The 26,771-nt window shown below is 44.2% G+C and overlaps 1 protein-coding gene across 3 annotated transcripts in view; it reads left to right on the forward strand.

Annotated features, from left to right (window-relative positions):
- Nucleotides 1–26,771, forward strand: part of LOC119971744 (WD repeat containing planar cell polarity effector) — a 248,136-nt gene that overhangs the window by 103,851 nt on the left and 117,514 nt on the right. For all 3 annotated transcript variants that reach the window (XM_038807780.1, XM_038807770.1, XM_038807790.1), the window contains one exon: nucleotides 20,576–20,767. In XM_038807780.1, the coding sequence (XP_038663708.1) occupies nucleotides 20,576–20,767 (192 nt within the window). The remainder of the gene's footprint in view (nucleotides 1–20,575; nucleotides 20,768–26,771) is intronic.

Consider the following 26,771-nt stretch of genomic DNA (forward strand, 5'->3'; position numbering starts at 1 on the left):
AATTAAGGAGAGGTTTGAATTCTTATTGTTTCCGTAGTTGCTTCGCGCTAATATCCAAAAGAAAATACAGCATGCAGAACTAGTGTTTCAGATTGGAGCACGCGCACATAACATCAGCTGGGTTTCGTAACACTATATAAATGCAACTTGTTATTATTCAGTCATACTCATATCGGTTCTGCATTCCCTAATTTTTCCCAAGTTGTTCAGCTCAGCCGGGGTGACAAGAATGAATATTACAGTTGGTCTTGTGGCCCAGGGCTCAGAAACCAAGGCATTCTTGCTTCTAATTGTTACTTGCTTATTTCTGCTGGAAAGCTCATCTATCTAAAAGTCGGGTATAGTTGAAAGAAAAATCTGTTGTTAATTTTCCAACGAGATTTTTACATGAAGGAGAACTACTCAGGAGAGGTAACTAACTGTAAGCTCAGTTTAATTCTGCACAACCTCTCAGTCAAGTGCACATAGTAATGGTAATTTTATTTGAATATGTAGTTGTACATGCTATTTTCGTAAAGTATACTTAACAGTTCAACATTAAGTTTTTAATCATGTAAAAAAAATATTTTATTAAAGTTTGCATTTTTACACTGACATGAAAGAAGATGAGACGGTAACAGTTCACATGTTGTTCCTCTTCGGTAAGCCCCCCTTCCCCTCTTCTACTGTTTCTGGGTCAACACATTGGCTGAGTTTTGTCAGATGTGCCTGGATAACCAAGGCAATCCTACTTTGACCATTTCGGGGAGCACCAATCCGATTCTGTGGAAATTAAGCAGCTAATGAACTGTTGTCTGATATACCATCAATGACGACAGACAAAAGTTGGAAGAGTAAACTGTGGCTTTAATCAGCTAAAAGATACCTGCTGGCAGCCGGTCCCAGAATGAGGGCAGGGCTGGAGGTTAGCCACCTTTATACTTGAGCACGAGGGGCGGAACCACAGGCACAGCCAGCAGGGACAAACCCAGACATGTAACAAACAGTAAGAACAGTAAGTACAATATAATACAATGGTTTACCACATTGTCAAAGCTCTGGTCCTGATCCTGTCTCGAGCCATTCAGAGGATTGGAGGTTCTTTGATCCCAGCATCACCACTGGAAACAATGGCTACTGCTGTGGCTGCATGCAGCCAGAAGAAGCAGCATGGAGGCCACCTGCAGTTGGAGGTAATGGGGTTGGGGGTTTCTGGAACCGATCAAGCAGCACCTGCAGAGTGGCACGGTGCTTGGTGAGGCTCAATCACAACAGTGCCAGCAGTGGTGGGAATGGATTGGCCACTGAAGGGCCACAGTTGGCCTCTGGGCAGGAAGGCTGTCCTCCACCTTCCCGTCACTAATAAAATTCCATGGCATCAGGAAGGTGACGGCCACTCCATCCGCTATCTTCTCACCATTTTACTAGCTCCCCGCTCACCTTCCAAGCTGCTCCCGAGGGCCCCATTAAATTCCCTCATTACTTACAATTCTCTTATCTGCTATTTTAACAGCAATATTTTAAATGTGTGATGCTTCTGTTAAAGTAGCAGAAAGATAAATATGTATCTTTAAGCAGTACGGTGAAACGTTTACATTAATACCAAGGGATGACAATGTCGATGTAAAATTTCCATAATTAATAGATTTCCACAGTTGAGACCCCTCTCCTGAGATTCACTGTGGTGTACATTACTAGGGGGGTACAGCAGCAGGCGGTAGCATGGGTTCCAGCATCCAGTAATGTTCCTTCGACCTCTATTACTGTGAGACCAAGAGGCAACAGTAAGATTATATTAAATGCAGTGCTTATTCTTTGAATTAATTTATAATCCATCAGCAATATTTCCTTTCTGCATTCTGGAATTTGCCTGTGGTGTGTTTTTGCTGAAAATTTACATTTTAGTTGTGCTTGGGTATATTGCCGTATTGATACCATTTAATAATTAGAGTATTATAGATTTATTCTCTTCATATTGAATACTATAATGTGTTACAAATACTCTTCTAGTCCAATAGTATGGTTTGTTGTTTCGGTTTTGATCAGTTTATATGTGTCATGTTAAACCTATTCTGATGAATTAATAGAAGTCAAACAGGGTATTTCAGCTGCCTCCTTTCTAAAGAACTGAGAATAAATACCTGAAGATGGCACTGTTATAAATCATGAGGGATAGCTTGTCTGGTTTCAAGTTTTTAAAAAACATTGCTTGAAGCATTCCAGGCTACAAACTTCAGCGATCACTGCATTCCTCCAATTCAGGAATATTATTAAGAACTTCTTGCTCCGTGTGCTTAGAGTGAGTAACAGACAGATCTGGGTTCTACATCTAGTTTGTGCCCCACCACACTGCAATTACAAAAATAAAAGTGGATTCTGGAAATCTGAATTAAAATCAGAAAATGCTGGAAACATTCAGCAGGCCCCATCTGTGGAGAGAGAAACAGTTAAAGTTTCAAGTCCACCAGAGTCCTTTTCAGAGCTGAAGAGAGGTAGAAATGTGATGGGTTTTAAACTGTTGAAGATAGAGTGGAGCAGGTGGAGCAAAATAGGTCAGAGATAGGTTCGAGCTCAGGAGAGATTTGACAAATATATCATCGTCAGAAGATAGAGGGAGTGTTAAAAACTAAAAAAAGTACTAATAGTGGTGGAAAGGTTAGATAGTAGAATAAGGGCCAGTGTTTTGGGAAAGCAATACATAGCAACAAGAACAAAGAACAAAGAAAAGTACAGCACAGGAACAGGCTCTTCAGCCGCCAAGCCTGCGCTGACCATGCTGCCTGTCTAAATTAAAACCTTCTACACTTCCGGGGTCCATATCCCTCTATTCCCATCCTATTCATATATTTGTCAAGATGCCCCTTAAACGTCACTATCGTCCCTGCTTCTACCACCTCCTACGGCAGCGAGCTCCAGCACCCACTACCCTCTGTGTAAAAAAAAAAAACTTGCCTCGTACATCTCCTCCTGCCCCTCGCACCTTAAACCTATGCCCCCTAGTAATTGACCCCTCTACCCTGGGAAAAAGTCTGAGTATCCACCCTGTCTATGCCCCTCATAATTTTGTAGACCTCTATCAGGCCGCCCCTCAACCTCTGTTGTTCCAGTGAGAACAAACTGAGTTTATTCAACCTCTCCTCGTAGCTAATGCCCTCCATACCAGGCAACATCCAGGTAAATCTCTTCTGCACCCTCTCTAAAGCCTCCACATCCTTCTGGTTAGAGTGGCGACCAGAATTGAACACTATACTCCAAGTGTGTCCTAACTAAGGTTCTATACAGCTGCAATATGACATGCCAATTTTGATACTCAATACCCCTGCCAAAAAAGGCAAGCATGCCGTATGCCTTCTTTTTTTATAAATGTTTTTATTCAGTTTTCATATTTTATATTGAACAAATTACAAATTGTTAGGAGAAAGAAAAAAGAAAAAAAACAAACACGCAAAAATTAACATACATATTTACAGGTAAGCATCTTCGTAGTAGTAACTGCGCCCCCCCCCCCCCCCCCCCCTCAACATGTTTATTTAGTTTGGTTTTGGGCCTTAGCTAGCCATCGAACCCCCGTAACGAACCTGTAGCCCCCCCCCCTCCCGCTACCTTCCCCCGACTATTCTTCCTCTTGTACATTGGCCACAAATAGGTCCCGGAACAGTTGCATGAATGGCTCCCACGTTCTGTGGAAGCCGTCGTCCGACCCTCGGATGGCAAATTTGATTTTCTCCATTTGGAGAGATTCCGAGAGGTCGGACAGCCAGTCCGCAGCTCTGGGCGGTGCTGCTGACCGCCAGCCAAACAGGATTCTACGGCGGGCGATCAGGGAGGCAAAGGCAAGGGCGTCTGCCCTCCTCCCCAGGAATAGATCTGGCTGTTCTGAAACCCCGAAGACCGCCACTATCGGGCATGGCTCCACCCTCACTCCCACCACTTTGGACATAACCTCGAAGAAGGCTGTCCAGTACTCCACGAGTCTGGGGCAAGACCAGAACATGTGGGCGTGGTTGGCCGGGCCTCTTTGGCACCGTTCACATCTGTCTTCCACCTCCGGGAAGAACCTACTCATACGGGTTCTTGTTAAGTGCGCTCTATGTACCACTTTTAGTTGCGTCAGGCTGAGCCTTGCGCACGTGGAGGTGGAGTTGACCCTATGCAGTGCTTCGCTCCAGAGTCCCCACCCGATCTCCATCCCCAGGTCGTCCTCCCATTTCCTCCTTGTTGCGTCCAGTACGGTGTCGTCCCTATCTACCAGTCGGTCATACATGTCACTACAGTTCCCTTTCTCTAGGATACTTGCGTCCAGTAGGTCTTCCAGTAGTGTCTGTCGTGGCGGTTGTGGGTACGTCCTTGTCTCCTTTCGTAGGAAGTTTTTGAGCTGCAGGTACCGTAGCTCGTTCCCCCCAGCTAGCTGAAATTTCTCTGTCAGTTCGTCCAGTGTTGCGATCCTGTCGTCCGTGTATAGGTCCCTGACTGTCAGTGTCCCCCCGTCCTGCCTCCACCTTTTGAAGGTGGCGTCGGTCAGTGCTGGTTTGAACCTATGGTTGTTGCAGATGGGAGCCCTGTTCGACATTTTGGTCAGGCCAAGTTGCTGCCGCAGTTGGTTCCAGGATTGGAGGGTGGCTGTCACCACTGGGCTGCTGGAGTGTTTTTTGGGTGGGGATGGGAGTGCTGCCGTGGCGAGGGCCCGGAGGGAGGTTCCCATGCAGGAGGCCTCCTCCGCACGCACCCACTCAGCTTCTGGCTCCTGGATCCATCCCCTTACTCGCTCGGCTGTTGCTGCCCAGTGGTAGAATTGTAGATTCGGGAGGGCTAACCCTCCCCTGGTTTTTGTTTTTTGTAAGACCTTCTTTGGGATCCTAGCATTTTTACCCCCCCCATACGAACGCCATGATGAGCTTGTCCAGCGCTTTGAAAAAGGCCTTGGGGATGTAGATCGGAATGGATCTAAACAGGAAGAGGAACCTGGGCAGTACGTTCATTTTGATCGTCTGAACTCTCCCCGCGAGGGAGAGCGGGAGTGTGTTCCATCTTTGCAGGTCCTTTTTAACTTCCTCCGTCAGGCTGGTGAGGTTCCATTTGTGGATCCCTTTCCAGTCATGGGCTATTTGGATCCCCAGGTAGCGGAATTTATGTCGGGCTTGTTTGAACGGCAGCCCCTTTAGTGCTGCCCCCCCCCCCCCCCTTGCGCGTGTACTGGGAAGATCTCACTTTTGCTCATGTTGAGTTTGTAGCCCGAGAAGGCTCCAAACTCTTTCAGGAGCGCGATGATTCCGTCCATGCTGCTTTGTGGGTCCGAGATATAGAGGAGCAGATCATCCGCATAGAGTGAGACTCTGTGCTCTCTACCTCCCCTTCGGATCCCCCTCCAATTTTTTGCTGCCCTGAGCGCGATTGCTAGCGGTTCAATTGCTAGTGCGAACAGCAGCGGCCTTATGCCTTCTTGACTACCTTCTCCACTTGTGTTGCCCCTTTCAGTGACCTGTGGACCTGTACACCTAGATCTCTCTGACTGTCAATACTCTTGAGGGTTCTACAATTCACTGTATATTCCCTACCTGTATTAGACCTTCCAAAATGCAATACCTCACATTTCTCTGGATTAAACTCCATCTGCCATCTCTCTGCCCAAGTCTCCAGACGATCTAAATCCTGCTGTATCCTCTGACAGTCCTCATCGCTATCAGCAATTCCACCAACCTTTGTATTGTCCGCAAACTTACTCATCAGACCAGTTACATTTTCCTCCAAATCATTTATATATACTACGAACAGCAAAGGTCCCAGCACTAAACTCTGCGGGATACCACTAGTCACAGCTCTCCAATCAGAAAAGCACCCTTCCATTGCTACTCTCTGCCTTCTATGACCTAGCCAGTTCTGTATCCATCTTGCCAGCTCACCTCTGATCCCGTGTGACTTCACCTTATGTACCAGTCTCCAATGAGGGACCTTGTCAAAGGCCTTACTGAAGACCATATAGACAACATCCACTGCCCTATCTGCATCAATCTTTTTTGTGACCTCCTTGAAAAACTCAATCAAGTTAGCGAGACACGACCTCCCCTTCACAAAACCATGCTGCCTCTCGCTAATATGTCCACTTGCTTCCAAATGGGAATAGATCCTGTCTCGAAGAATTCTCTCCAGTAATTTCCCTACCACTGACATAAGGCTCACCGGCATGTAGTTCCCTGGATTATCCTTGCTACCCTTCTTAAACAAGGGAACAACATTGGCTATTCTCCAGTCCTCCGGGACATCACCTGAAGACAGAAGGATCCAAAGATTTCTGTCAAGGCCTCAGGAATTTCCCCACTTACTTCCTTCAGTATTCTGGGGTAGATCCCATCAGGGCCTGGGGACTTATCTACCTTAATATTTTTCAAGACGCCCAAAACCTCGTCTTTTTGGATGTCAATGTGATCCAGGCTATCTGCAAACCCTTCTCCAGACTTAACATCCACTAATTCCTTCTCTTTGGTGAATACTGATGCACAGTATTCATTTAGTACCTCGCCCATTTTCTCTGGCTCCACACATAGATTCCCTCCCCTGTCCTTCAATGGGCCAACCCTTTCCCTGGCTACCCTCTTGCTTTTTATGTACGTGTAAAAAGCCTTGGGATTTTCCTTAACCCTATTTGCCAATGTCTTTTTGTGACCCCTTTTAGCCCTCCTGTCCTTGCTTAAGTTCGTTCCCACTTTATATTCCACACAGGCTTCGTCGGTTCCCAACCGTCTAGCCCTGACAAATGCCTCCTTTTTCTTTTTGACGAGGCCTACAATATCTCTCGTTATGAAATGAAAATGAAATGAAAATCGCTTATTGTCACGAGTAGGCTTCAATGAAGTTACTGTGAAAAGCCCCTAGTCGCCACATTCCGGCATCTGTCCGGGGAGGCTGGTACAGGTTATCCAAGGTTCCCGACATTTGCCGTATTTATCCTTCTTCCTCACAGGAACATGCCGGTCCTGAATTCCTTTCAACTGACATTTGAAAGCATCCCACATGATAGATGTTGATTTACCCTCAAACATCCACCCCCAATCTAGGTTCTTCAGTTCCCACCTAATATTGTTTCAATTAGCCTTCCCCCAATTTAGCACATTCACCCTAGGACCATTCTTATCCTTGTCCATCAGCACTTTAAAACTTACCAAATTGTGGTCACTGTTCCCGAAATGCTCCCCTACTGAAACTTCTACTACCTGGCCGGGCTCATTCCCCAATACCAGGCCAGTACAGCCCCTTCCCTAGTTGGACTATCTACATATTGTTTTAAGAAGCCCTCCTGGGTGCTCCTTACAAACTCTGCCCCATCCAAGCCCCTAGCACTAAGTGAGTCCCAGTAAATATTGGGTAAGTTAAAGTCTCCCATCACAACAACCCGGTTGCTTTTACTCCTTTCTAAAATCTGTCTACCTATCTGCTCCTCTATCTACCGGTGGCTGTTGGATGGCCTGTAGTAAGGAGCATGGAGATCTTGGTAGGGTTGGAGGGGTTTACAGAGATGGGGACAGGTGAGGCCATCAAGGGATTCAACATAGATCAGGATGGATGACCAGGACTTGGTGCATTAGTATTGTTGGGTGAAAATAATCACACGTTGGCCTTAACGTGAGCAAAAGAAGCAATTTATTGTTGCAGAGCTCTGGGAGAAAGGTCCTTCGACCCCAAGGTCTTGGCGGCACACTTTCTCACTGAGCTGCGGCTGAAACTGGGTTAGTATACACTTTCAAAAGCAGAATTAGTTTGCATTCTCATTTACATATAGCCAATCAATTCTCTTAGTATCGCAGTTTATTCCATATATAGTTAGCAATTCTTTACACAGTTCACATTCGTCCAATCAATATGTTGCGCGCGTGATTACATAAGGTTGCCAATCATAAGGTCATGAATTGCCAGTCCTAGATGCCGGAACTAGAGGCCCTCCCTTCCTCTCTCAGCTGTTTTGATGCTTAGAATAACAGCTTCTGCAGTCCGCGGAGCATTGGTCATCACTGACCCATTGTCTTTCGCGGATACATCTGTTAAAGTCACTGTTAGTCCAAAGTTCACTGTCTCAGCAGAAATCACCATTCATAGCAACTTAAAAGCAAGCATTAATTCATATCGTCAAGTATCCCATCATACACTGCCAAAGCAGAAAGCAGGCATTAATTCATATCCCAGCGTGTTACCAAAGCAGACCTTTTACACCAACAATCCCTCCTTTTGGTCCTGGAGGATGTTCATGAATCCAGATGACCACAATGACCCAATATGAAGGCGGCAGGGTGAAGGTACATATGGACTCATACAATTTCTTGACTTCCTTTTGAATGTGGTCTGCTAAGTTTGTATTATTTTCTGACCTGTCAGGGACGTACGTCCAGCATTCAGACCCAATCAGGGCACAAGTCCCACCTCCCTTTGCAAGTAGGTAGTCCAGGGCCAGTCTATTTTGCAATGTCACTGTTCTTACAGCCACCATCTCAGCATTTATTTCGGTCAGGGCTTCTGCGGTGTCATTCCTGATTTGTTCGAGAATTTTAGCTACCTTTCGTACTTCCCGTATGGCGATTCCTACCCCTACGGGTGGAGCAATATACTGAAGAACCTAGTGGTCTCTGTTATGGCCCTCCGCTGCCTTTTGGGTGCATTTGTGTGTTGACTGAGACTATTTATGTGATAAATGAACGGAGTGACATATCCCAGTATTCCTATCTAATTACCGACCCAAGTAGTTTTGAAGTTACCCTTTTCTGGGCTGGTTTTATTTATACATGCAATATTTACTATTGTTCCCTTGCTGCTTGATAAGGCAGGTGAGTTTGTAAGGAGCAATGAATGGTAGCATTTACTGTTTCCCGCATTCCACCCCTGAGTGACGTTACTGACTATCCAGTGTCCCATTGGGTTTTCCTTTTCCTGGGGTATTTGTCAGGAAGAGTGTTGGAGGTTCATGGCTAATACTGTAGTTAGGCAAAAACAATCCTCTGAACTCATTCATGTCGTACCCTGCGGACTCCCAGACTTCCATTGTGTTTCTCTTGATAAACATATTGTCTTTGGGAAACGGCTGACATTGTGTAACTTCTGATGTCCTATCTCTATCCACCCACCACTCAGCCATTTCGGACATATTAAAGGGGATGGGTCTCAACAGAATGCCTCCTATAGAATGGGCCGGGATGTGCGCGCATACCCAGCACTGTGAGGTTTTCACATCTTTCGCATACACATAGGACATATATAGGTACGTATTCACATGCAACTCGGGTTTTTGGCAATTTCTGTAGGTATATTTTGTATACAACTTGATACACAGTATTTCTAGAATAAGTTTGTACATCATGGCTGGTAGTTGTGTTGATCTTCGTCGGGTAAAGGGCACGTTCCTGGTAAGACATAAAATCGTTATTTACTCTTGGTATAGTTTCAACTGGATCCAATGCTTCCATCGCCCCATTCCCCGAATGCACAAGTGTCTCCACTGATCAGGACTTGGTGAGGTCCTGTCCACCGGGGAGCAAACCCTGTTTTTTCAGGTAGGACCTTCACCATTATCTTTGAACCAGCGGTGGAATATTGGGTAACGCCATCAATTCTAGATTTTTATCCTTTGTTTCTTGTCTAGTTTGTGTTTGATGGCGCATTTCCTTCAATTGGTTGAGCTCAAATATATATTTTCTGCCCATCCAATCTTTTATTGGGCCTATGTCTCTCCCCCCCTCCCCCACCCCGCGGTTATTATCCCCGCTGGTACGCCTCTAGCCATCGGGTAAATTGGTCGATGATGACTAGACAATATGGCTTCCCCCTGCTTTGGGATAGTGGTCCGGTAAAGTCAATTTGAAGATTTTCCAAAGGGCCCCTAGGTCTCGGCTGGTGTGCCATTCAGATTTTGACAGGGTGTCCGGGATTATGTTGTGCGCATGTGATGCATCTTTGGCAGTGTTTGGCTATATCACATCCAGGCCTGGCCACCAACTTTCTTTACCAATTAGGTGTGTCATAACCTTCCTTCCTACATGGTCCAAACCATGATGTGCTTCAAGAAGGGTCTGCCTAATGCAAGCAAGGGCAATTACCTTCCCATCTTTCCTCCAAATCGTTTCTCATCTGGCTTTCCCCCTTTTCTATCCCATTCCACGTTTTCTTCCCTTGGTGTGTCAATGTGTTCAATATTGATTTCCACTATTTGGGTGCTCATAACGGGAATGTGGTGGTCAAGCCGCCCTGTCTGCTGCCTCGTTACGTCTTGGTGGGATGTTTCTCCCTTCTGGTGGGCTTTAATCTTTATTACTGCAACCTGTCTTGGTAACCTCGCGGCTTCCAATAAGGCTTCTATACACTTTTGATGTTTTATCCTGTTCCCCCAGAGGTAACGAATCCCCTCCTGTCCCATGCCGTCATGTAATCGCGCACGACCCCGAAGGCATACCTACTATCCGTATATGTATTCACCCTTTTGCCTATGGCTAAGAGCCTTGGTTAAAGCTACCAATTCAGCCACCTGTGCTGACAGTGAACCGTCCAACCTTTCCAAGAGTGCAGTCCTCAATTCTTCATCTACGACCGTCCACCCAGTTCGTGGTGCCTCGTTGATATACTTTCTTGATCCATCTACATATAGGGTGAAATCTGGGGTCTCTAGAGGGCCTTTTTCTACCAGCATGCCACCCACTTCCTCATCTACTTCAGAGCATATATGGGGTTCTCCTGTGTATATGATCCTTTCTGTGGGGTTTTCCCTGGCGTCTCTTATGATCACCACTGACCTGTCTTTAGGGATTAAAACTGTTTCCCAGTGTTACTGGTGTAGGTTTTGAAACTGATCTGAGCTTACTGTTATTTAACATTTCCACAACTGTATGTTTGGTGTGCAAGACAATATCCCCGGTCATTACTGTAGGTTCACTAACCCTGACTGCCCAGGCTGCGCAACCTAAGACTGCTACGCAACGGCATAACCCAGCTGCTACGGTGACCATTTTGTTGAATAGTGTGCGACCGGCCTTCGCCTATCCCCATGAGCTTGCGTTACCACTGCTGCATAAAACCCGCCTTCGTTCCGCAATGTATATGGAACTGCTTCCTTGGGTCTGGTAGACCGAGGCCATAACTTACCGTATGCTTCTTCCTGTTCCGGTCCAAGGATTCCGCACCCCCCCCCCCCCCCCCCCCCCCCCCCCACAACCAAACTTTGGATTGGTTCAGCCATGGCCGCAAAGTGAGGAATGAAATTCTGACTGTAATTAAACAGTCCCAAGACCTTGTGAATTCCGCGGACCGAGGTCGAGCGAGGCGTCTCCTGTATCGCCGCGCATTGGTCCTGGGGCATAGTTCGGGTTCCCTGGGATATTTGTTGCCTGAGATAAATGACGGTCTTACGTCCTATCTGGGCCTTTTTGGGGTTTATCTGAAGTCCTCCCTCTTCTAAGGCCTGGAGGACCTCGGTCATCGCTGCGGTGTGTCCGGGCTCATTTTCTGAGGCGATCAGCAGGTCATCTACATACTGCAGGACTGTACAGCGGTACCCGCTTAAATCCACCTTTTCCAACAGCGAGTTTGATGGCATATGGCTGGGCTGTTGTGAAACCCCTGGGGTAGTCTTGCCCATTTATACTGTTTTTTCCCCCACTGTGAGGACAGATTTATTCTGGGACCCTGGATCCAATGGTATGGACCAGAATCCATTAGTTATGTCCAAAACTGTGAATATTTTATTTCAGAGTTTTAAGTCGTTGAGAATGGTAGTCAGGCCTGCTACTATGGGGTGTAGTTTAGGGGTCACTTTGTTCAATTCTGTGTAATTAATGGTCAGGCAGAAGTTTTTATCTGGTTTAATTACAGTCCAAACTGGTCAATTTGTAATACTCTTGGTCCGCCTAACTATTCCCCCTTTCTCCAGATCCCGAACAATTTTCTTGCACTGCTTGTCGTTCCTCTGGCTCAATGGGATACTGTCAAGTGAGAGTACCTTTAAGAAATGGGCGGTTATAAAATAGCTGTAGTGGATGCACCTTTAAGAAATTGGTGTTTAGCAAAGATGTCAGTGTGGGTGTATCTGCTTTTACTTTCGCTTTGAGGCTATCTGCAACATAGGGTGTGTTTTTAGTTTTGTTTTGAGAGCTGGATAGCTGTAGTCACAGCAAGAAGGTGTATTAGTCTCTCTCTCTCTGCAATCTAAAGACTGTCTCTAGATCCCTTGGTGATTTAAAAATAATACCTGTTTCTATAGAGAAGTTAAACCTGATGTCTTTCTGTTAAAAAGTATTTTTTTTTTGTCTTCTGGATGTTGCAAGGAAAGATTAAGAGTTATTTATAGAGTACTGTATTCTTTGGGGAATTTATTGGTGTTGATAGTTTTTAAGGTGTTTACTGTGGGTTTATAAAATGTTAACTGGTTTCATAAATAAACATTGTTTTAATTTAAAAGTACTGTAGATCTCTGCATCACAGCTGTAAAGTAGGTCCGTGTGCTCCCCATAACCACAATCTATTAAAAGCTGTGGATCAGGTGAACTCCATGATACACTTTGGGCCTCTCTCAACCCTGGTCCATAACAAATTGGGGGCTCGAGGGGATAAAAGTCTATCTATTGGATTGGCTTAGTGAACTTAAAGACAGTGAGGGGTGAGCATATTGTGGGTGCTTTTCAGGTGTGGTATTCCAGTTTAAGTAGGGAGTGTGTTGTGGACAATGGCTCTTTCAGAGGCTCTGAAGTTTTTGGGAGTGAAGACGGTCACACCTTACGAACAGAGACTAAAAACAGGCTTTTAGATTTGGCAATAACATTACCTGACAGAAGGGCAGCACAGTGGCGCAGTGGTTAGCACTGCAGTCTCACGGCGCCGAGGTCCCAGGATCGATCCCGGCTCTGGGTCACTGTCCTTGTGGAGTTTGCACATTCTCCCCGTGTTTGCATGCGTTTCATCCCCACAACCCAAAGATGTGCAAGGTAGGTGGATTGGACACGCTAAATTGCCCCTTAATTGGAAAAAATGAATTGGATACTCTAAATTTATTTTTTGAAAAAACATTACCTCCCAGAATACGAGGAAATGGAGACCTTTACATATGCAGGCAGATGAAAAGTGGGCAGAAGTTCATCAAGTAGTAGTGTCGGTAGGGTATAGAAAGGAGGTGTTGCGAGTAGCAGATGAGGTACCAGTGGGAGGTCATTTGGGAGTAAGGAAAACTCAAGCTAAAATACAAAAATATTTTCATTGGCCTGATCTACATAAAGATGTAGTAAAATTTTGTTGATCATGTCACACATGTCAAGTGATGGGGAAACCTCAAGCAATGATAAAACCAGAGCCCTTAATACCCATTCCAGCATTGGAGGAACCTTTTACAAGGGTCTGAATTGATTGCGTAGGACCGCGTCCTAAAACGAAAAGTGAGAATCAATATCTTTTGACTATAATGGATATGTATACTAGTTTTCCAGAGGCCATTCCAGTATGCAATATTACAGCTAGAAAGATTGTGGAGGAGTTACTTAAATTCTTTACTGGATATGGATTGCCCATAGAAATACAATCAGATCAAGGATCAAATTTTACCTCAAGGTTATTCAAAAAAGTTATGGATAGCTTAGGAATAAAACAATTTAAATCAACTGCATACCATCCAGAAACGCAGGGAGCATAGAAAGGTGGCAGCAGAAATTAAGGACAATGTTGAGGACTTATTGTAAAGATTATCCAGAGGATTGAGATAAAGGAATTCCATTCGTACTGTTTGCAATTCGGGATGCACCTCCATGAGTCAACCAAATTCAGTCCTTTTGAACTAATTTTTGGTCGTGAGGTAAGACGACTACTTAAATTGATTAAGGAAAAATTGGCGAATGAGCAGTCGGAACTTGTATTATTGGATTACGTGTCAAATTTTAGGGAACGATTAAGAGCAGGGGAATTGGCTAGACGACATTTAAAGGTTGCACAATATGCGATGAAACGGGTAGAGGACAAGAAAGCAAAAGTTTGTAGTTTTGCCAATGGAGATAAATTTTTAGTATTATTACCAGTGGTAGGGGAACCTTCAAAAGCAAGGTTTTGTGGACCTTATCAGATTGATAGTAAATTAAGTGAGGTGAATTATTTAATAAGAACGTCAGATGGAAAGAAATCTCACCAAGTGTGTCATGTGAATATGCTTAAAAGGTACTTTGACCCGGCTCTGGGTCACTGTCCGTGTGGAGTTTGCACATTCTCCCCGTGTTTGCGTGGGTTTCGCCCCCACAACCCAAAAATGTGCAGAGTAGGTGGATTGGCCACGCAAAATTGCCCCTTAATTGGAAAAAATAATTGGCTAATCTAAATTTTAAAAAAAAAAGGTACTTTGAAAGGGAAGGAGAGCAAAAGGAGGATGTTTTAATGATTCTAACTCAAAGTGAAGAACCAAATCCAGATGACTTCGAATTTGACATTCCTCAAGTTAAATTTGAAAATGCGAATGTTCTTAAAAATTGGGAAAAAGTGTTGTTACCTTCCAGAGGAAAAACAAACTTATCTGAAAGAGTTATTGATATCACATGGGGAAGTTTGTGGAGATAAGTTGGGAAGTATTAAAATGCCTATACATGATGTAGATGTGGGAAATGCTGTTCCAATTAAACAACATCCATATAGACTTAACCCTCTAAAATTGGCACAGGTTAACAAGGAAATTGAAAGTATGCTTAAAAACTGAAGGGGGTTGCAGGCAATGGAGCTCACCCATAGCGATAGTACCAAAACCGGACGGTACCCAACGGTTCTGTGTGGACTATAGAAAGGTTAATGCAGTTGCAAGAACGGACTCTTATCCTATCCCACGCTTGGAGGATTGCATTGAGAAAGTGGGACTTCCGCTTTTATTTCCAAACTGGATTTACTTAAGAGTTACTGGCAGGTACCTTTATCCGAATAGGTGACGTAGATTTCAGCTTTTGTGACTCCAGATGGTATATACCAATTCAAACTTATGCCATTTGGCATGAAAAACCCCCAGCCACATTTCAACGGTTCACAAACAAAGTAGTTTCAGGATTACCCAATTGTGCAGTATACATCAACAATCTGGTAATTTTTAGCCAGACATGGAAAGACCATTTGAAGCATCTGATGGAGTTATTCGATCGTTTCAGGAGGCGGGTTTGGTGGTAAACCTAGCCAAAAGTGAATTTAGAAAAGCCCAAGTCACTTTCCTTGGCCATACAATTGGACAGGGTCGAATGGTCCCACGGGATGTGAAAATAAAAGTTATTGGGGAGTTTCCAATACCTCGACACGAAGGGAAATAATGCGATTTCTTGACATGAGTGGATTTTACCAGAAATTTGTGCCGAACTACAGCAGTGTGGTTGCGCCACTGACGGACTTGCTAAAGGAGCGTAGCAAATTTAAATGAACAGTGGAGTGGCAACAGGCATTTGACTGTCTAAAGACTGTAATAACCAATGCTCCTGTGTTGGAGAATTACAAGGGTCTCTGTGATCAGATTGAACTAAAGTATCTTTATATGGTTTATATCAAAAAAATAAACCATCAACTTCAAAATGGTTTCATTTTTCACCTTTTCACTTTCCTTTAAAAAATAGGGACAGTGAATATACATTTCTTTTTCAACAAAACACGCAAACATTTAATAATAACATAGTTAATTTTAGTTCTTCTTCCTCCAACTGGAATCCTCCTTGATTGACAGTCTTTCTGGACAAGAAGGTCTCTGCACGATCCATCCATTTCTCTACGTCTCGGCATTTCTCTTTAAAGTCAGATGTTTAGTTCAATCTGATCACAGAGTGCCTTGTGATTCTCCAACACAAGAACATTGGTTATCAGAGCCTTTATTTGTTTAGCCACCTTCTCAAATGAAATGAAAAAGGCTTCTACTTCCTTCTCATCAAACCTTGGCAATGCGTTGACATATTTAAATAGATCCCCACCAAGCCTTCGACTAGGACGCTCAGGCTCATTATCCTCATCAATATCCTGAAACTGTACATTTCCCTTTACATCCGCCAATTTTAACTGACTGTCATGTTTCATGGCCATTTTCTGAAGTTCAAACTCTCTTTTTCCCTTTCCTCTCTATCTCTTTCTATTTCCTGTCTATCTTTTACGCTCACTTTTTCTTTTTCCTCTCTGTCTCTTTCTCTCTCTTTTTCTTTTGTCCGTCATTGCGTATTCAAGCTGCTTTAATTCTTTCTCGTGTTCCAGTTGTTTAATCTGTACCTGAATTTTTACCAGTTCTAATGCGCCAGACTGTATCTCGGGCAACTTTTAAAAAAATATAAATTGAGAATACCCAATTAATTTTTGTCCAATTAAGGGGCAATTTAGCGTGGCCAATCCACCTACCCTGCACATCTTTTTGGGTTGTGGGGGTGAAACCCACGCAAACACGGGGAGAATATGCAAACTCCACACTGACAGTGACACAGAGACAGGATCGAACCTGGGACCTCAACGCCGTGAGGCTGCAGTGCTAACCCACTGCGCCACCGTGCTGCCCTATCTCAGGCAATTTTAAATGCTCAGCTTCCATCGTACGTGCCTCGTCTTTTCGTATGCTGTCAGGTAACGTTAATTGCAATGTCTTTGCCAAATCTAAAAGCCATTTGTTAGTCTCTGTTCGTAAGGTACTGCGTGTGACCTTCTCCACCTCCAAAATCTTTAGAGTCTCTGAAAGAACAATTGTCCACAACACATTCCCTATGTAAACTGGAATACCACACCTGAAAAGTAAACACAAATATGCTCACTGCTCACTGTCTTTAAGTTCGCTAAGCCAACCCAAACACGAAAGATAGACTTTTATCCCAGACAAGCTCCCAATTTGTTATGGGCCAGGGTTTAGAAAACTCCAAAGTATATCATGGAGTTCAACTGACCCACAGCTTTTAATAGATTTTGGTTATGGGGAACACAAGGGCCCATTTTACAGATGTGATGTAACAGAGAACTATAAGTATTTAAAAATAAAAACAATGTTTATTCTATGAATCCAGTTAACATTTTATAAACACACAGTAAACAGTTTATCAACTACCAACACGCGTAACCCCACAGATACAGTACTCTGTAGGTAACCCTTAATACCTTTCCTAGCAACATTCATAAGTTAAACCCTTCTTAAATAAAGATAGCAGGTTTAAATTCTCTACAGAAACAGGTATTACTTTGAAATCATCAAATGATTTGGAGACATTATTTCGAGAGAGAGAGAGATCGATTCACATTTGCTTGGTTTGACTGCAGCTCTCCAACTGAAAGTGAAATTAAGACACACTGCAGCTCCCAGCTCAAAACAAAAGTAAGAGACAGACAGCCCAGCTCCACCCACACACTGACATCACTGCAGCTATTTGATAAACACCCATTTCTTAATGGTACATCCATCTGACAGTGTATTTACTACGGGGGTTAAGGGTGCCTAAATCTTTAAAAATATCCTGTTTCTCTAGTGTTGTGAAGGCTTTGTATCTACCATGTGCGATATTAGCATAAAGTTGGACGGGGGGGCGCATTTAATTTCGGCCATTTGTCCTTCATCCTTCGTCCTCAAAGTGTGGGGGGGGGGGGGGGGGCGGAGGAATATGGGGTGGATTTTTTCGGCGGGAATCGCTTTAAAGATCAGTACTTTGTTTTGTTGTTGCCTGTGCATAATTTATACTTGTTACAAACTGGTGAATTAAGATGACCCCCACCTTTTTGGTCGTGTCTTGCATCTGTTTATCCAACCAGTTTCTTTGTGCTAAGGGCGCTACGTCGGATCCCACCAATATTTGATCATTTTCTGTATTAGGTCCTTTCGTTCTTGTCCAAATGCCAGACTCAGTGATCCTGAGGGACCCCAAATGAGCGGCTTTTTACCTCTCTTTTCCATGATTTGTTAACAGTGTCGTATATCAACTGCGTCTCTGGTTCCCTAGGCGACTGTGTTCAGAGGCTTTACCATCATCACTTGGAGTGGTGGTCCTGGCTTGTCACTATGTCTCAGTACATGAATAAATCCCATGACTGTTAACACTCGACAGTCTGTGCATCTCGGATTCCCAACTATTGTGCATCTCGGATTCCCAACTAACTCTGGCCTTTACGTGGGGCACTATCACCCTCTTAATTTGGGCTCAGTATGGGTCCTCAAGCAGCTGATTATCATAATACATTTAATAACGGAAAACACACAGAATTAAACTGAGTCCCTTACTCACGTGGTCTCAATACCTGGTTCGTGGATACCGCTTCGCCTTTCGTCCATCTCGCCCTGTGACTCAAATTTTTGCTGAGCAAAAGTTTGACTACTTGTCTGTTTCACCGGCTCGAGTGGCGGCCAGCTATGCGGCATCCTGTTTGTGACGCCATTTGTTTGGTGACGATATTCACAAGTAGACCTTAATGTGAGCAAAAAAAGCAATTTATTTTTGCAGAGCTCTGGGAGAAAGGTCCTTAGACCCCACACTCCTGTTGGCACACTTTCTCTCTGAGCTGTGGCTTAAACAGGGTTAATATACACTTTCAAAAGCAGAATTGATTTGCATTCTCATTTACATATAGCCAATCAATTCTCTTAGTATCACAGTTCATTCCATATATAGTTAGCAATTCTTTACACAGTAGTTTACATTCGTCCAATCAATATGTTGTGCGTGTGATTACATAAGGTCATGAGTTGCCAGTCATAAGGTAATGAGTTGCCAGCCCTGGATGCCGGAGCTAGAGGCCCCCCCCCTTACTCTCGCAGCTGTTTTTACAGCTTAGAATAACAGCTCCTGCAGTCCGTGGAGCACTGGTCATCACTGACCCATTGTCTTTGGAGGATACTTCTGTTAGAGTCACTCTTAGTCCAAAGTTCACTGTCTCAGCAGAAATCACCGTTCGTGGCAACTCAAAAGCAAGCATTAATTCATATCGCCAAGTATCCCATCATACGCTGCCAAAGCAGAAAGCAGGCATTAATTCATATCCCAGCATGATACCAAAGCAGAAAGTTTATACCAACAGTATGGATTTGAGTCTTGGTGAGTGACGGTGGGCAGGGAACTGAGTCTGCGGCAAGGACTGAAGTAAATGACTGTGGACTTCTCAATATAATTAGAAGAAATTCCTGCTTGACCAATGCTAGGTGTTGGACCAGCAGAATGACAAATCTGAGGCAGTCCAAGGATGGAGAGAGTTTTAAAAAATTGTTTCTGGGATGTGCGCATTGCCAGCAAGGCCAGTATTTATTATCCATCTCCAATTGTCCTGAACAGGTTGTGGTGATCTGGCTTCTGGAATTGCTGGAGTTGAAGAAGGTGGTTGTAGAAGGGCAATTTAGGGTGGGTAATAAACATCCCATGAATGAATAATAAAAAAGATTTGGAATTACTTGTATTTTGTTCATATTATGTATTAAAATCTGGTTTTGATACTCCAGCTCGTTAGGAATTTGAATAAAGATTAAAACTGAGTATTTTAGTAAGCTTGTTAAGAGCTTTGCAGGACAACCCTTTCAAAGTTGTCTTGATATAATTACTTTCTTACACTTTTAATAATTAAATCTCCATTTTTTTTAAACAAGCAAGCGTCAATGTATTATTGGTCTTGACTAATTGGCAATGTGTGGAGATGCAATCATGCTAATCCTCCCTCTGTCTGATAGGTGAAAAGCTCATTGAACATTTATTGTGCCAAGAAAATTCAAGCAATTGGGATAAAATCTGTGTAAGAAATGAACAGTGGAATGGTTTAGATAGCTAACACAGTATGATGAGTTAAAAGCTTTGAAAATTCTGGGTAGGTGGACAGCATCAAAAGTTTTACTACAATTTGTAGAACCTTTTTGATGTTCATTCAATGCGCCTGAGAGCAATAATATTATGACTGCAAATACAGACCTCGTTTAACTGCATAAATGCAGCAAAGGATTTTCAGCGTTAACCCTGTTATAATGGCCTGAGACAAGTGGTGAGATCACAATTTGGATGAGCGTGATTATTTGCTAACTACAATACATAAATGGAACGGGTTCTTAACACCATGTGCACTCTGGCATTATCGCATTACTGGGATCCTTTGTTGCTTCCCAGCCAGGAATATAAAAGCAATCTATCCCATAGTGAAACTGGCTCCAGAAGCATTTCCCTGATAAGGGGAACCCCTGCCCTTCATGAGTGCCTGGTCCAGTGGGCTTAGCTGTATGGCTAATCCTCAGAAAATGGTTTGATTATTGCTGACCAGAAATAGCAAAATGGTATTTTTTTTCTTGCTATCAAACTCTATTAATTCCTTAGGTAGGTTACAGCACAATTTCTCAAATGACATGTAGATGATAGTGTTTGTATTTGAAGTGTTGTGCTGGCAACCTTTTTACAGAGGGACTGGAGAGAATGAAAATTTGAATTTTAAATGTACTACTAATTCTGTCACTATATTGCAACACCAGAATATTGGCCAACTCAGTACCTTAACTATGCAGATTTCAGGTTCGCTTTACACATTAAAAGTCACCTATTTTTCTGGGTTAGGTAATTTAAGTAAAAGGAGATGATCAGTTGAAACAATGTTACAATGCACAGTATTTAATACGAATCCAGGCAATTTTAACATTCTAATTCTGTTTGTGTAGATTTCTTACATTGATTTACCGGGACCTACAGGAAGGAGAGTCGAACGCCATTTGGCCATGAACTATAAGCAGAATATGGTGATTTGCTGGTGGAAAATAACTAATGGAGATGCCTGGCCTTGGTCTCCAATAGCCAGCGAAAGTGACCGAGCTAATATGGTGGTGTTAAGCTGCACAAATGGCAAACCTGAGGTAAAATAATTTCTAAACTACGATTACAGTGAAATGAGCAAGTTTATATTACACGCTATGTTTTCCCTTTATATTTCTGAGTTTGTATGGATCACATTTTGGAAATATTTTATTCCCTACTTTGACTGCCTGACAGACGTCTCGATAAATGAGGGTCAGATGCACATTCTGTTTCCTGACTGTTGTATTGCCCAGATGACAAGCCTTTTTGGAACCTTGCAACCAGACAGGGGTTATTTACCCAATTGATATGGGCATCATTGGGAACTGAACCAGGCAGAGTCTGCTTCCATTCCCAAATCATGGCTTTACAATTACAACCATAGAATTCCTGCAGTTCAGAAGGAAGCCATTCAGCCCATCAGGTCTGCACCGACGCCCAGGCCCACTCCCCCGCCCTATCCCTGTAACCCTAACTAACCTACACATCCTTGGACATTAAGGGGCATTATAGCATGGCCAATCCACCTCACCTGCACATCTTTGGATTGTGGGAGGAAATGGAGCACCTGAAGGAAACCCAAGCAGACATGGAGAGAACGTGCAAACTCCACCCAAGGCCGGAATTGTCCCTGGCGCTGTGAGGCAGCAGTGCTAACTGTTCATTATTTAATTATTTTATATTATGCTTGGAACCAATACTAGGTAAAGTTGTAATCATAACCCAGATGTGATGTAATATTTTATGACAAGATTTTTCAAAAACGGTATGAAATGGATTTTCTGTTCATATCTAATTAAGGTAATAATTGTGATTATGTGTGCCACGGTGTGAAATCAAACCAGCTACTTTGGTTAACACACCCTGAAATAAATTGATTCTCAATTTTTCTTCAGTGAGCCAAAGACTTCAATCATAGCAAACTGACTTGTATGTTTTCTTTGTTGCATTTTCAATCTGCAAGTTAAGCCAATTTTCTACTCCGAATGTACCGTTTGAAACTATTATTTTCTCATGCGATTTTCATGGACCTTCTTGGGTGCCTATGCAAAAGACGAGTAAAATTGAAATACATATACTGTTTCATAAATATTGCACTTTGATTTTACTTGATATTAACTTTTAAAAATATATTAATGGGAATTTCTCATTGCAGGAAGATAATCACATTGTGTTTTCTTTGAATGACTGTGATTCAGAAACTGTGACAACCCATAGCTGTTCTTTTAAATAATTTTGCCCTGGTCCTTATTGAGGCTGCAGACTTTCATCGCATCTTCAACCAGCACTTGCTTTGCGATATGCACTTTGTTTTACCCCAATTGTTTCCATTCTTATCTGCTCAATAATGGTCATTGATTCTTTTTCCATTGCCTTTGTTTAAGAGAAAGAGGGATGGAATTATACTTATCAGTAAATTGGAGGTCCAAGCTTATAGGTAAATGGATTAATCAATACCTGTTTTTATGTAGCTACTTTTACATTTTAAGACCAGGCAAAAATTGGCTTTAAAAAGCTGGAACAACTCGAGAGTTGTTTCAGATTCTGTGTTTCTCTCTTTTTTTTAAAAATAATTTTTATTCAAATTTTTGCATAATATCAACAACAAAAAGACAGAATTTTTTTTTTTTACAAAGAACAGAAAGAACAGTCCCTCCCCCCGCGCATACACAGCGGAAGAGATAAACTAACACCCATCATTCCCCCAAAACATCTGCCCGTCCCTTCAATAGACAGGACAGAAACCCCCCCCCACCCCGCATATACACAGAAGAGGAAATTAATTAATGCCCGACATTGGCACAGAACAACTATGCCCATCCCTTTAGTACAAAACAACAAAACATCCCCCTCCCCAGGTTGCTGCTGCTGCTGGCCTGTTTCTATCGTTCTGCCAGGAAGTCCAGGAATGGCTGCCACCTCCTGAAAAACCCCTGCACTGATCCCCTTCGGCAAATTTCACCTTCTCTAGCTTGAGAAACCCTGCCATGTCGTTGACCCAGGCCTCCACGCTTGGGAGCCTTGCGTCCTTCCACTGAAGAAGAATCCTCCGCCGGGCTACCAGGGACGCAAAGGCCAGAACACCGGCATCTTTCGCCTCCTGCACTCCCGGCTCCTCCGCAACACCAAATACTGCGAGCCCCCAGCCCGGATTGACCCTGGATCCTACCACCCTCGACAACGTCCCTGCCACGCCCTTCCAAAATTCCCCCAATGCTGGACATGCCCAGAACATATGGGCATGATTTGCTGGGCTCCCAGAGCACCTAATACACCTGTCCTCACTCCCAAGGAACCGGCTCATCCTTGTCCCGGTCATGTGAGCCCTGTGCAGCACCTTAAACTGTATGAGGCCAAGCCTCGCACAAGAAGAGGAGGAGTTCACCCTCCCCAGGGCGTCCGCCCACGTCCCCTCCTCAATCTCCTCACCCAGCTCCTCCTCCCATTTACCCTTCAACTCCTCAACCGAGGCCTCGTCCATCTTCTGCATCACTTGGTACGCCGACGAGATCCTCCCCTCCTCAACCCACACCCCCGAGAGCACCCTGTCCTGGACCCCACACGGCAGCTGCCGAGGGAACCCCGCCACCTGCCGCCTGACAAACGCCCTCACCTGCATGTACCGAAAGGCGTTTCCTGGGGGGAGCCCGAACTTCCTCTCCAGCTCACCCAGGCTCGCAAATTTCCCGTCTATAAACAGGTCCCCCAACCTCCTGATACCTGCCCTGTGCCAACTCAGGAACCCGCCATCAATTCTCCCCGGAACAAACCGGTGGTTCCCCCGTATCGGGGATCCCATCGAGGCCCCCACCTCCCCCCTGTGCCGCCTCCATTGCCCCCAAATTTTGAGGGTAGCCACCACCACCGGGCAGATTCTGTGTTTCTCAACCTCTGAAGATTAAGTCCTGCTTGCGGTTGTTAATAGCTAACGTTATTTGTAGAAAGTTAATTAGCAAAAAGGTCAAAGGATCCAAGGGGGCCAATATCTATATTTAATATTGGTGTAGATTTTCAGGTCTGTATCTGGACACAGCAGTATCTGGTACTGCCTGATTTATAAAAACTGTTGTCCCCACAGGAACCTCTTGTGTTAGCCTAATTTTAATACTTTCAATAAAACCTTTACTTTTTAGGCCTGCTGACAGAGAATGAAGGGAGCATCTAAAGGGATGCAGGTACATAATAGTAAGTGGCCACCTGAGGCACATGTTGTCTGGGACGATCTGCTCCCATTCACATTGGGCAGGTTCGACAATGGGACCGGAGAATATTGTGCAAAGTGCAAAGCAAGATTTTTTTAAAAATTAATTTACAGGATGTTGGCATCGCTGGTTAGGCCAGCATTTATTGGCCATCCCCAGTTATCCTTCAAAAGGTGGTGGTGACCGGGCAGTACCAAGGGTTATCTGGGGTTGCCATGGGGAGGTTCCAGGATACTACCTGGATATGACCCTCCATCCCATAAGCGGTGCTGTGCTCTCTGGGACGTCTGTTCACCAGGTACATGTCTTCAGAGACCAGTCAAGCTTCACGCTGTTCTGCTGTCACGCAAGTGTGAATGGATGTTTTTTGATGTGTGGGGGGGGGGGTTTGGATTGACATATGGTGGTGGTGAGCTGCCTTCTTGAAAGTTTTACGACTGTGTAAACGCATGACGTGATTGTCCATTCCTCCTGACAATGGTGTTGAACGTCTGGAACCTTATTTGAATACATTGCCATGTAGTTATCAGGCCCGTATGCCAGAATCTATCCACCTCCCCTCCCGCATCAAAAAATATCCAGATGGGAACAGGTTAATGAGTTGGATGATCAGCCATGATTACAATGAATGGCGGAGCAGGCTCAAAGGGTCGAATGGCCAACTGCTGCTCCTATTTTCTATGTTCCTGCCTAAGGAACATTATCCATAGAAACATTTTATGCAGGAGGCGGCCATTCAGCCCACCGAGTCGGCACTGATACTCTGAAAGAGGACACCCCCCCCCCCCCCCCCCCCCCCCCCACACACACACCCTGTGCACTGATCAGGGCCAATCCATCAAAACTGCGCATCCTTGGACATTAAGGGGCAATTTTATTATGGGCAATCCACCTAACCTGCACATCATTGGACTGTGGGAAGAAACCAGAGCACCCGGAGGAAACCTACACAGACATGTGGAGAAAGTACAAACACCACACAGTCACCCAAGGCTGGAATTGAACCCGGGTTCTTGGCACTGTGAGGCAGCAGTGCTAACCACTGTGCCATCCTCAATCCTCCCTCATTCATCTAAACCCCAGCAAATATAATCGTAACTGACTCAATTGCTCCTTTTATGTCAGGCCTGCCATCCCAGGTATTGGTCTGGTAAATCTTTGCTACACACCTTCTGTAGGAAGAACACCCTTCCTCGGATAAGGAGACCAACACACCATGTTCCAAACCCAGAACCACTACCATCTAGAAGGACAAGAGGAGCAGAAACCTGGGGACACTACCACCTGGAAGTTCGCTTCCAAGTCACTCATTATCAAGAGGTGGAAGTATATGAGTCTTTTCTTCACTTGCTGGGTCGAAACCCTGGAATTCACTCCCTTACATCACTGTGGATGTACTTATACCACGTGGATGGCAGCGGTTCAAGAAGGCAGCTCACCACCACCTTCTCAAAGGCAACTAGGGATGGGTAATGAATGCTGGCCTAGCCCGCAACACCCACATCTCGTAAATACATTTTTAAAAAATCATCACATAAAACATGTCATGACTGCCATGTTCGGGTTGCTTCTGAATGCAATCAGATCTGTATGGACTAAGAGAGAGAACCTTTTCTTTTAGCCATGGCTGGATTCCTAAAGGGCAGGGTGAAATCACCCTGTTAACTTCATCAACAGGAAGAGATTTAATTCCCAAACTATGCAGACAGTGAATGCTGCTCATACCTGTAGCATGATTGACCCAGTGATATGCTCTCTGTTTAAGTGGCCGCCTTGCCCCAGTGTGGATTGGTGCTTGAATAAGTATGGTGTATCATGACAAAGTTAATGAATCTGCTGGAGGAAGGATCCCTCTGTAAAGTGCCAGGCTGCCTGTCAGATGCTTCCTTTTTGTAGTGTTCAACACTTGAGTGACAAAACAAGCATTAATTTTAGGAAAGTGCTTTCTGACTTAAGAATAAGATGTGACTGAGTAATGACAACGTTTCAGGCCTTTCAGTATGAGATTTCTTGCAGTGAGCAAAAGCTGACAGTTCTGTATGCAGCTCATCCCATGACCAGCTTGAGCCTGAAAGTTCTCCAACTTTTCCATCTCTCCATTAAGTCTGCTCAGAAGTTGCAGAATTTTTTCTTCATGCTTATTGAGAGATCTGAAGGAACTATTCCTCACCCGACGATGGGACAGATACATGCCTTTCCTTTGCAAAGAATACAAAAGATGAGCATTCAATAAAATAATTTATAGCATCTTGTCAACATATTTGCATATATTTCTGTGCAAGCATACTATCCGCTGTAGACAATGCAGTTATCTCTTCTCCTGTCACTTAAATCGTGTAGCAAAAATAACGATGGAATGGTGCAAGAGGTGATGTACCTATGAGAGAGGTGGGTCTTGTATGCCTACTGTTAGTCATTCATTTTTTCTTTTGCACTAAAGGTGTGGAGGTGAGTCATGCTTTCAGCAGCATTCAATGTTTCTGACACAGAATAGCAATGTGAAATTGTAGAATTAGTGGCATCATTAGTGCCACCACCCACCAAACAGCCCAGAAAATGACCCTCTGCCCACTAGAGCCTGTCAGCATTATCTCCATCAGAGCTTCTGAGAATCCATAGAATTTCTCATAGAATTTACAGTGCAGAAGGAGGCCATTCGATCCATCGAGTCTGCACCAGCCCTTGGAAAGAGCACCCTATCCCCGTAACCCAGTAACCCACCCAGCCTTTTTGGACACTAAGGGCAATTTAGCATGGCTAATCCACCTAACCTACACATCTTTGGACTGTGGGAGGAAACCGGAGCACCCAGAGGAAAACCACGCAGGCACAGGGGGAACGTGCAGATTCCGCACAGACA

Source organism: Scyliorhinus canicula, chromosome 1, assembly GCF_902713615.1.
Source record: "Scyliorhinus canicula chromosome 1, sScyCan1.1, whole genome shotgun sequence".
Classification (NCBI taxonomy): domain Eukaryota; kingdom Metazoa; phylum Chordata; class Chondrichthyes; order Carcharhiniformes; family Scyliorhinidae; genus Scyliorhinus; species Scyliorhinus canicula.